Source organism: Adiantum capillus-veneris, chromosome 10 (genome assembly GCF_014529385.1).
Source record: "Adiantum capillus-veneris isolate H3 chromosome 10, ASM1452938v2, whole genome shotgun sequence".
NCBI classification, from domain to species: domain Eukaryota; kingdom Viridiplantae; phylum Streptophyta; class Polypodiopsida; order Polypodiales; family Pteridaceae; genus Adiantum; species Adiantum capillus-veneris.
In genome coordinates, this window is record NC_140940.1 from 158708894 (window position 1) to 158720951 (window position 12058).

At 41.6% G+C, this 12058-nt stretch overlaps 1 protein-coding gene across 1 annotated transcript; it reads left to right on the forward strand.

Moving 5' to 3' along the window:
- Positions 1-1722: 1722 nt before the first annotated feature.
- On the forward strand, positions 1723-5911 carry LOC147449945 (R3H domain protein). The gene is made up of 8 exons (XM_086522283.1): positions 1723-2045; positions 2225-2299; positions 2487-2539; positions 3373-3481; positions 3556-3668; positions 3797-3955; positions 5286-5393; positions 5476-5911. The coding sequence occupies exons 1-8, from the start codon at positions 1985-1987 to the stop codon at positions 5674-5676; spliced, it is 879 nt and encodes a 292-aa protein (XP_086378409.1). The 5' UTR covers positions 1723-1984; the 3' UTR covers positions 5677-5911.
- The last annotated feature ends 6147 nt before the right edge of the window (positions 5912-12058 follow it).

Below are 12058 nucleotides of genomic sequence, written 5' to 3' on the forward strand. Positions count from 1 at the left end.
CAAGATGTTATCGTATATGGATCTTCCTTTGATGAACCCATGTTGATGGGGGAGAAATGATCTTGGTTAGTGAGGGGGCTAGTCTGAGGGCTACTGCTTTAGCTATAATTTTGTAGGCCACCGACATCATCGTTATAGGGCACCAATGTTTCAGTTTAGAACAACAGATCTATTTTGGGATGGGCTTGATAAGCCCTCTCTTGACACTTATCTCCAATGACTCTTCGACCATGGCTTTATTGGCCAATTTTGTGATTGGGGCCTTGAGATCATCCCAAAATTCTCTAAAGAATGCCACCCTCATCCCATCCCAACCAGGGGACTTTTCCTCGCCAAGGGCTTGCAATGCTAGTGAACATTCGTCTTCGGAGAATGCCCATTCCAAGTTATTAGCTTCTGAGTGGGGGATTTTCTTCTTGACACTCTGAAGTAAGGTCCCTTTGGCTTCTTCCACTTCTTGGGATTGGGTCTCTGGCCGTCCAATGATTTGACTGAGATAGATCAACATCAAACCAGCAAGCGAGCGGACGTGGCCCCGACTTTTCTTATCATCATCAAGCGAGCGGACGTGGCCCCGACTTTTCTTAATTTTTAAAGCTTTAAAAAAATGAGCTTGATTGGAGGCTTTAGGTTGAAGAAAAGTCTCCCTGTATAGAAGTCTTGCCTTTTTTATATCTTCTGGCTGCTCATTGGCAAGGTTAGATTTGGCTTCGAGCCATCGTTTGTGCTCCTCCTCAATAGCATTCCCAACGGCTTTTATGGAGGTAAGCAATTGTACCTCCGCTGTAAGATGCACCAAGTGAACCTCCCTAGCTTTCTTGATTCGGGGGCCCGAGGTTTTGATTGCTTTCTAGATGCTCCGAGCAAAGAGGTCCCACGCATTGTGTTTGTTGAGGTCGACATCTTTTTTAGCTTGCCCAGTGCTTTCTTGGTTAGATTCCTGAAAAGAGGGTCTTTGAATAGGTGTGCCCCTGTTACCAACAATTTTTTCTCACCTCTTGGGGTCTGCTTCTCCTCTTTATTCTTCTTAAAAACGTCATAGGAAACTATCCCAAGAGACCTTAAAGACCTTACAGAACTCAAGACCTTTTATTCAAGAGGGAAAGGGCATAACCAATCTACCACACTTGAGAGAGAGAGAGAGAGAGAGAGAGAGAGAGAGAGAGTGGTGAGGGATGCCAACAAGGGGGAGAGAGAGAGACTCCAGAATGTGATGTGTGTCCTATGGAGATATATAGGAATAGACACACATACAACACGCACACTCATTACATATTTATATGCACACTTAGGTACGCATACACATACTCACATGTTTGAACTTGAAAAATTGTATAAGAATGACCCTTGGTATGAGCGAACAAGACCCACCGGAGGCGAGTCGCATGAGCTCTATAACATATAAAGTGAACTTGGAGAGGCATAACACTTAAAATATAGACTCGACACGCTTGAATACAATCGGAAGGCCGATTTTGTTTCGGATCTCCGGAGTATTGATGGTCGCCGTGACGGGGCCTTCATTACCCCGTGGGATTTAGGGTGGGTTCAGACAAGGCGGCAAACCTCTTCACGCAGGGGCGTCAAAATTTTGTGGCTCGCACTGGTTGGTCGCAGCTGTGGTTTCTCTTCTGCCGGGCCCACCACACCCCCCCCCCCCCCCCCCCCCCCCTCTTCCCCCTCTTTTCGGAACACCTGCACGCCTTTCTCAAGCTCTCCCTCTTTTCCACTCTTCCTCCTCCGGCGTCGTTCAGACTAGGCGGCGGCAATCCTGAAGCTGGCTTGAGTTCCACCGCGCTGGTCTGAACCCAGCCTTAGTTAACGAGGCTACGAAATGGCGTTTCATTATTAGGCTACTTGATCGACAGTCAGCTTTAAAGTACCCTCTGTCATCTGCTCTCTCTCCCTCTCTCTCTCTCTCTTGGCCGCGTGTACGCGTCGGCGCGCCTTTGCTCATCCAGGCGTCTCTAGACTCTGCCCAATCATGGCAGACAAATTTGGCGGCAGTAATGCATTTCACGACTGGCTTTCTGCGTCTGCCTACGGTAATTCCGCTTGCTATCTCTCCCATTATTGTCTGTGCCCGCTCGTTTGTGTGCATTTGTATGTGCGTGTCTGCCTGCACCCGCACTCCTCTTTTGGGGAGTGGCCACATCACAGTCTGCTGGATTGTTGGTTATAATTTGTGAGACCCAGATTCCTTAGGCTCTGAGTTGACGTGCAGTCAAAGGAGCAGATCAAACTGCAAGGGTTGTTAGCAGAAGGAAGCATCGCTCAAAGCGCAATTCTGGGCTTCCTGGTACGTAGTTTATCACTCTTCATTATTCAAATAATCTTTTCATTCCTTAAAGTTTCAGTTTTTGCAATGGAAAATTCGCAAGTTTTGCAATAACTATCTGTGGGGTCATTATTTCTGAGGCATTTGAGATGTTTAGTTTCCAATGGAGTTTGGGAGAAAATTTCAAGTTTATGTTTTGTTTTGGCAGATTTAGAAAACGAGAGGTTCCAAACAGAGGAGAGAATACGGGCTTTATGGAAGGTTAGAATTCTTAGATATCAGCATGATCCATAATTTGTGTAACTTTCTATTGTTGTGGTTGTCATTTTTGGCCAGAATGCGCGCAAAGGTTGATGTCTCTGCATGTGTAAGGACTCACATTATTTTAGTTGCTCACACAGCAATGTGGGCAGCTGTGCATGGATCTAATAGATACGTAATGTCATTCTTGGGGACTGGCCAGTCGATTGTCAATGTGAAGGAGTCCATAGCGTCATCACTGTCCAGTCATAAGAAAGATGTTAGCTTCGCGAAGCTCCAAAAATGCAAGCAAGGCTGTGAAATGACTTTTCCAGCTATCTTGGACACAAGCAGGCTCTTATTTTAAATTGATGACCCAGTGGGCTTTCCTTTTAGCAAGCTTAAATCTTTTGTGTTGGAAGTGTAAGCTGTGCTTGGGCCATGATTGTTGAGCAAGTATTTGAGAGCTCATTTTTGAAGAAACATTAATGAAGGAGCCAAAAAAAGTTCTGGCTGGGGGGAGTTTGTGGATTTAAACAAACAGATGTGTAACGCTTTTAGAAGATCCAGTCAGTAGTGGGATCAGTTGCATGCTTTTTCACAGAGTGATACATATATTTCCACAAATGTATGCATCTGTATCGTTATATGTTTCTTGAAGAGTCTCATATTACTAGCTTACATATACCCCCTCCCCCTCGAAGTGAAAATGGTTTTACTTGACATTGGGGGGGTCTTCATATTATAAATGTTTCACTTGTTTTTACTTACAAAGGTAAAATCCCTGTTTTTTTGGGTGAAGTTAGGATATGTTGGCAGATGTGTAAATTGGTTCATTTATTTTGCTTATCCAGTTGAGCAACCGACATTATCGCAGATGGATGAATGATAGATTGCTAAGAGAGCTTGCTCCTCCATTGGATGCACAAGAAATTGGGAGCCTGTTCGCTCCTCCTCCTTGGGGTATATTGACATATGTTAGTGTGTTAGTAATGATTATTTTTTATTATTTTAAACTAGTTATGTTTGTTGTTCAGGGGAAAAGAGTCTTGCAAGTCCGTTTGAAAGAGTGTCTGCTTATGGAGAGAGTTGGGCTCAGGAGAAGGCAGCTTGGGAACCATTTAGAAACAATGTTGACATGGATATGGAGGTTTGTGAATATGGTGCTGTCATTTAGGCTTGTGAAAGTGCACATTTAGATGATGAACCATATGTTTTCTGCTCATTGCTCATGCCATGTTATGTCTGGCCTTATAAATTACCATTTGATGTCTATAGGCAAGGGTATTAAAACATGTAGCAACACATCAAGGCAAGACACTTAGCCATGATGCTCGAAGGCACAAAGCTGCAGCAAAAGCATGGCAAGGTGTTAGCCACAGATCTAGGGATGTCCTCCGTCGCAGCTCTTCATGGCATCTTGTCAACATATTTGAGGTGCACAATTTTATTTCTAGAAAATATTTTAATTAAGCAACTAAGCTCTCAAGATGTGGCATCTGCCAAAGAGTCAGTGGGGCTTAAAACAACCTTCAAATAAAGCTGTTGTTCGTATGTAACATCTCTTGAGGTTTGCAGAGCGAAAGAATGTCATAGATTGAATGCATTCTGATGATTTATTTGGTGTCAAAACAAGAACGGGTTCAAGTATTTTTTACTGCTGTTGTTTTTTGCAAGATTATGTACAAATAAATGAAGCTTTTATCCAGGTCCAGCAGCCAGCAGTGTGTAGGGAATTATCTTTGTATTTTGTGTGTTTCTTATGGAATATATTCAGAATTTATTTATTTGTTGTTGTTATTCAATAGAGAGTTGACTTCACAGTCGATGGAATATTGTGAAAAGAGAAAGTAGAGCAAAACTGATCTGTATTAGGATTGGAAAGTTGCCTCGACAAATAGAAACAGAAACTTTATAGTGTGCACTGTGACCTTTCTATCGTGGAGGTATGAGTGACAAAGCATGTTTTAGGTGGAATTGCTAGTTTACCTAGGCTAAGAATCAACTCGTAATCGTCCTCCAAGCGAAACTAAGCAGTCTCTGCTATGGTCATCCTCTGAGAAGAGGGATGGCGAGACCAAAGTGTGTACACGGTAGTCGACCTCTGAGAAGAGGGGTAGCTAGACTCAGCAATCTGCATTGTCAAGATCCTCTGAGAAGAGAGGTGCCCAAGCCAACATGTCTTAGCCAACATGCCTGTATCTCCCGTCTCCAATTGACTGGTGTCAACCAAAGCACAATCCACGCCAACGATGCCCAGTGTGAGATGAAACGTTTCATGGTTACATATGTTTCGTGTCAGGGCAAGAAAAAAGCGAAACAGGTTCGTGTATATTGTATACATATATATTTTGTCCGTGTTTTGTGTACACACATATATATGTGTGTGTTTACGTTTGTACACAACGCACACCCACATCTAGATTCTATTTTTATAAGCACACACAAATAGGTGTGCACTCATGTACATGGGTATACATTTATTTCTTTCTTCATTTGCACACACTCAAATAGACTTTGGTGCCTGATGTTTTGTGAATGTTTGTTGCTCATGTTTTGCATTGATTTAGAAAAATAATTGGGAAAGAGTTTGGCTGTAGCGGCTAGCCAACTAAGACATTGAAGACCCTGAAGGTTTTGCTGCCTGATGTTTTGTGGGACATATGACGTTAACGAATTGGTTGCAAGACAATGAGGTTGATAATTGGTTAATTGCTATCCTGAAAAGTTTATTATTGACTGATTGAAATTTTGTGCTGTTTTGTAGGAAAAGATAATAAAATACCTCGAAGAAGTGAAAATGGGTGGATCAAACTGCCTTGTTTTAAATGTGGAAGATGCTTATCATCGCATGCTGATCCATGGCATATGTGAGGTAGTATTCAAATTGGAGCTGCGTATGTCATGAAAAAGTTGTTTTTGGCCTCCAGTTCTCATGAAGAATTTTGCTCATCCAGTTCCATGGTCTATCATCAAAGACGATTTCTGATGTGAAGAAGGGGGAAGCCACTGAAAATTCCCATGTGATAGTTAAAATGAATGGCAAGACAGTTTCAAAGGCAGGTGCTATTGATGATTTTCAAGACATGCGGATGCCGTTGCATCAGTTCTTGGTGGATGCTAACAAGAGGACTCAATTATTGGCATCTGGTGCATAGCTTGGTTATTGTCAGAATGTTTCTGTACAGTGTATAAATTTCTACGTCAAGGACATTTAAATCTGTCATTTTTCAAGTAAATATTAAAAGTGGCAGGTCAGGTGGGAGAGAAGCGACAAATTTCAATCGAGTATTGTTAAATGCAAAACTCATCATTAATGTATGCAAATGCTGAGCAGTGTCCGAATCGGAATGTGCTCGAATAATTGATGGAAACTCTTGAGTCTTGGCTTAAGTTTGTCTATTAGTTGGTGGTTATTTATTAGTGAGTTGATTATTATGAGATGGGTCTCAAGCAAAAATGGTTTTCCCATGCGTTGTGACGAACTAATTAGCCATTTATAATGTTGGGCAGAAACTTTCACAGTATGGCAAGTCCCATCTGGTCTACGTACGCACCAAGATTGGGTTCATCTTATCTTCCAGTATGTTTTGTTCTTGGCAGTCGGGTTGATACCATTGGCCATAAACATGAATTTTTGGAGCTATGTTAGCTTACCTGTATACATCTAATTACAGCTCCATTTATACTCTCATCCGCATGCACGATAGCTCATAGTGGAGCATGTCTGTAATAGTAATAAGCGGTAAGTCTGCCCTATTTGTCCTATATACGGTCAACTTACCTTACAGCAGTGTCTGCAGTATGTTTTATGTTGGTAGCGAGAGACCATTTCAGGCCCCTCAAAATTGGCCAAAATGGCATCCATTAATAGATAGAAGGAATCAACAATTGCAGGTTGTTTTCAGTGATTCTCTAACAAGCTATCATAAGTAGGCCATCTTGTTTTCATCAAAAATTTTACCATACTTTACACTTGTGTGCACTTGGCACTGCCATTCCTTACAAAAGATTAGTAGAAGACCTCTTTTTGAACTGGCAACAAGTGGACATGTGAGATAAAGTAACAAGATGATGGCACTAAAATCTAAATTGGTAAAAGAAGGATTTGCACAATGTATCTTGCATACCTGGATAATGGCTCCGAGATCTATGCCATGGCCACGCAAGAATGTACCACACAACAGGAGAGAGTTTACAATGTAATACACAAAACTAGAATCACAGATGAAGGCCTCATTCTAGAAGGGTAACCTTCTTGTCCATGCTAGTCCAAGTGCCACCATGGGGACTGCGCTGTCAAGCGCTCACACCCCTACCTAAACCTTGGCCATAGCTAGAAGTCAAGCTTTAGTGGTGTGTACTATGTTTTTGGTTGAGCTCTTACTATCGATATAAGTGGCAACACATGCTCCACTACCGGCTATGTGACATTTTCCCATCCATGTTGGGAAAATAAAAACATGGTGTCCATATGAGTGCTTTGGGGTGGCAGCTCAAGTGTACGAGATCCCCCTCAATAACACAAGACCTTTAGGGAATTATGGAACTTTGATTAAAGATTTAAAGATTTTGCTCCAAGAAATACATTAACTTTGTATCTCTAATTGTGCCACATCTGTGGGTAGGCCATGTAGCAATAGAGATGCCCAATAGAACTCCAACACATCGACACTAGATCACCACGTAACATTTGTCTCTGTAGGAGGTTTTCTTATTCTCATCATTGTACATACAATGGCATACACCGATCTCTTTATGGTTAACTTGTCATTGTACTTGCACACTAAGTAAATCAACATCCTTTGTTGTGTGCCTTTGAGCTTCTCCTTCTCCAAAATTTGTGTGTGCATTCTTGCAACTCTTACTTCAAAACGAGTAATTAGAGCACATTGGCAGCTACAAGAAACCAAGTGGCTTATGCTCACACAAGAAATAAGGTGTAGACCATTTTGTTTGGGATACAACAAGAGAGTTTAGCTTGGTCTATGTGCCAACATAGAAAAACCTTGTCAATTCATTCTAACTTTAACTTGACCACTCATTCTCCAGTTTATATCACTTCGGAAATAATGAGAAAAAGTAACATAGTGTGTGTGCCAAGCTCTAAAGAACTAGCCCCTAAGGTAAAAGGACATCCAAAAGTACAAGCAATGATGTCTAAATTTCATTCTAAAGATAGACCCAAACATATGGTATGAAATAGTTGGTTTACCTAAACTCAAGGGCATAAAGCCACTTGGAAAAAAGGTTGGAAAAAGTCCCATAAAAACCACTTTCTGGACAAAAGTCCCTACTTATTATCGAGATAGAAAACCTGAAATAGAAAGAACAACTTGCTTTTAGTGTGCAACAACAAAAAGAATGTATCCATTTTAGATTCTAGGATAGGTGTGAAGAAGCCCATGTGGAAAAATGGGATAGAATTGTGCTTACAACTTCACTATCCAAGCTTATGATTATGTGTGTGACCCTTTTCCAAAGGATGAAATTGAGCCTCAAGAGGGGATGCATATTTTGAAGCTTCAACAAAAGTGGCTCTTCAGGGAACGAATGGAAGAAAATAATAAGCCCTAGCAAAAAATCACCAGCCAAAGCTACTCAACTATAGGCATCTAAGTCGTCCTTACCAACTCAAAGGAAGTTTACCCCTCAAAGATAGCCAAGCACACAAAATCATAGTATCAAAACTACAACAAAGTGATCAAGGAGATCACAACAAAGTGCACAACGAAGGCTAAAAGCAATGATGGTGCCCCAATATAAAAAAAAGGGTGTCAAAGGACGTGCTTGAGGCACAAGGATACTATGGTGGGTCATTGTATGAGTGGACCTCAAAGACAATGAAAAGAGAAAATTGATTGGGTTGGTAGTCTCTAAGTGAGCTCTATGGAAAGCTTCATCCAAAAAATAATGCACTGTCTTCCCCTTGACTTTTAAGATCCTTTATAGTAGGCGTGGAAATTGAAGAAGGGTGACCTTGTACTTCCTAGGGAAGGAAAATTCTCTTGGTTGCCCATCCCAGAGAGGAAGGGCTATCATACACTTTACCATTCATCATGCAAGAACAAAATGTACCAACCCAGCCCTTCACCTATTGGGCCTAATTTGCTTCAACCCTTTGTATCAGTGACATCTAAGAGTTGTCATGGCTCGGCATGAGCATGGCACAAATGTAAATTGTGGTGGTAGTCAATATAATTCACTCACCATTGTGAGTTTTGAAAAAAAAAAAAAAAACAAGGGCTAGGTCTTGGTACAACATAAATCAAGTTACACAAGTATTGACTTAAGGGGTCATTGGGTAGATAATACTTTGCAAAGTAAAGCAACCAAAAAAAATCTTTATGACATGAAAATTTTGAGTTATATGAGTGAGACTCCCACCACCTCCGGCGGGGGTGCTTACACTTATTGAAAATGCATGCTTAGGCTTATTGAAGATGCATGCTACTCCTCTTTGTGAGTGGTGAGAAATACAATAGTAGGGGTCAAGCTTGATGATAATATCCCTAGGTCGGAAAGTAAGGCCGAAGAACAAGGCCTATCGGGCATGAAGACATCGGAAGAGAAAGATTGCCTGCCGTAGGTGGAGATGCAAGATGGACCAGTGACACCTAGCAACCCACTTACTGTTGAGGCCAACATCGAGACATGGTATGTCATGGCAAAGTCACAAGATAAACCAGAGGCGCTTGCCAATCCAGTGGGAGTGACAATGGATTCCAAACAGCTTAGCTCTAATACTAAAGGTGATAAGGATCAGAAACTTGATCTTGTCAGCCATGTTGTTCATGTTTCAGGAACTATGACAAACAGTGTTAGCCTGCTTAAACGAAAGAAAAAATGAAATTAAAGGTATTGGCAGTTTTCTTTTGCTCAGCATTATATCTCTTGGACATTGGCTTGGCAGTCACGGGGGGTGTTGTGGCGGGGCTAACTCCTTGGTGGCAACCCAGAGTCAACCTAGGTTCCTTTATGGTAGTTAGTCTATAGGGTGGCACCCTTCATCAGCCGATGTATCTAGTATGTCTGATTGGATGTGGTGGAGATGGTGGTTGATGCCATGGCTCAGATTGAGCATGGCTTGCTATGTAATTTTTTTTGGGTTATCTATACTTTTATCACTCACACTTTGTGAGTTTGATGAAAAAAACAACAATAGCAGAGTTTGTAAAGTCTGAAGTTCAATACAAAACATTTTTTTTTCATTTTCCTGTTTAACAGACTGGCCGCTTGGGTCGCAACACCTGAGATGCTTACAATATGGCTAACAAGGTCTAACTTAAGGTTCTAACTATATTATTGTGGTCTTGGATGGATTCAATTGACGTCTAAGACCCTTCGCCGAGAGTGATAGGCGATGCTGGTTTCTCTTGAATTCAAGGCATTCAATAGTTGATGCAATATTTGTCATATCTCCATTTGGATGCTCCTATTAGTCATAAATTGAGATTAACTACAATCAAAAGCCATATGAACCTTAAAATAGATCAGTGAACAAAGGCGTAAAGATTGTCGTGTGCAACTAGCAAAATCAAATTGCATAAGCATTCACAAAGGGACCCTAAAAAAAGTCATAAATATATTGAACGCAAACGATAAAGCAAAAGCGAGAACCTGTTTGGTAGAAAGGTGGGCAACGTAAGATTGATGAAGTGGTCGTTGGAGCAAGGAGAATGGGCTTCCACGGCCTGCGAGGCCATGGCACCGGAGATGCACATGTATGGTGCTGCGACAGGGTGGAGGTCCCTTGGTCGCTGTTGGAGGTCGTATCTGCCTAGCTTGCGGAGGGCGGTGGGCTCTGGAGTGAGCTGTCACATGGCTTCCTGCAACGTGGCTACGGTCCCTTTGCCAGCCCCCTTCTTTTTGGAGCTGGTGGAGGCCGCCTGTAACATTTAATGCACTAGTAACTTGTGTGTAGTGGAAAATGATAACATGGTGAGCATTTCATTAAAAATCAGTTCCTAAAGAGCATAGAGAGAGTACTTGGTTGGAGAAAGCAACATAGTAATTACACCTAGCTAGTTTGGCATAGACAATACTTGGAAAGAGAGAGAAATGGAACAATTGACAACAGTTGAGGACCGGATTTACACGGTCCCCCCTTAAAAAAGGCTTTGTATTATAGCTTCTCCCATCAAGGGAGACTTTTGTACAATACAATATTTGTGTTCCTTGACAAAACTCGTTGGTGCAATGAAGATGGAAGCTTCATGCACCAAATTATGCTTTAAAAACACACCTAGTAGGCCTACCCTCAGTCCCAAGACCTCACACACCTTCAAAGATGGTGAGAGCTAGCAGAGAATGAGGAAAGATGAAGAGGAAGAAGATGTATCTTACGAGAAAGAAGTATTCTCCTCACATGATCACTCTTATAGCATAGCTTAGCTTAGTAATTAGCATGGTAGAGGAGATGAGCATGCCATTGAAGCTTGGCTCTTGGTTGGATTTGCATTCCATAGCCAAGAGTTGTTGATGTAGGCCTCTACTTCTCAATGCCTGGAAGAGGAGATGGAGTTCTTGCTTAACACATGAGTTGTGTGTGTGTGTGTGTGTGGTGTGTGTAGCAAAATGAGCTAGTCTAAAAATTCCAACTCTCACTCTTCTTGGTGGACCCCTCTTCCCATTTGCTCTTGCTGGCTTCCCATTGGCTCCTGCAAAGCTTAGCCAATAGCAATTAAGAATCATAGTTGATAGTCTTGTGACAAGTGTCCCCCCTTTCCCCTTTTGTGAGAGCTTTAGATAATAAATTAGTTTATTTAAACTCTTATTGGACCTTTTAGTCTTTTGGCCAATAGGAATCAAGCAAGTCATTGGATTGCTTGATGCTCATTGGACCCCTTGGTAGACTGTCCAATAGTGTTCTAGGGAGATTAATTTCTATTGGGTATTTTATCAAGCATTTTTAAATTGATTAAACTAATTTTACTCTAGCCTAATTCTCATTGGTTCACCTCTATGGCCATCCAATAGGATTTGAGGGGAGATTGGGGGCATCTGGGCTAGGAGCCTGCCATGTGTCCATTATTCCCTTTGTGTAAAGGGAGATCTTGTGTGTGTGTGTGTGTGTGTGTGTGTTATATTCTCTCTCTTCCCCTACCTTTAGGGCTTGCCCTCTCCTTCCTAGGGATGTGGGAAGACTTTTTAGTCTTTCCATAACCATCCAATTTTCTCCACTTTTGGCAATTGAACTTTTTAATTAAATTTTAGAACCTTAGCCTATGGAAGTCTTAATGGAGCTGAACCTTAGGTATTTTAAGCTCCATTGATGCACATTGCTCTTTTGCAGACTGTCCCCCTTTGGATCCCTATTTTCCCTCTTTTGGATCCCTGCTGAGACCGGTCTGGCAACCTTACCAATATTCTAGCTTTTACTCCCCTGGTACCTCCCCATATTAAATGATCAGTTTAACATAAGAAAATCATTTGGGAGAATTAGATATTAGTTTTTATGACATTACCTCTCTCTTAAAATCATAGTCATCCTCGACTATGAGATAGAGAAGATAAAGCCTAGTCATTAGTCCGTTTGCT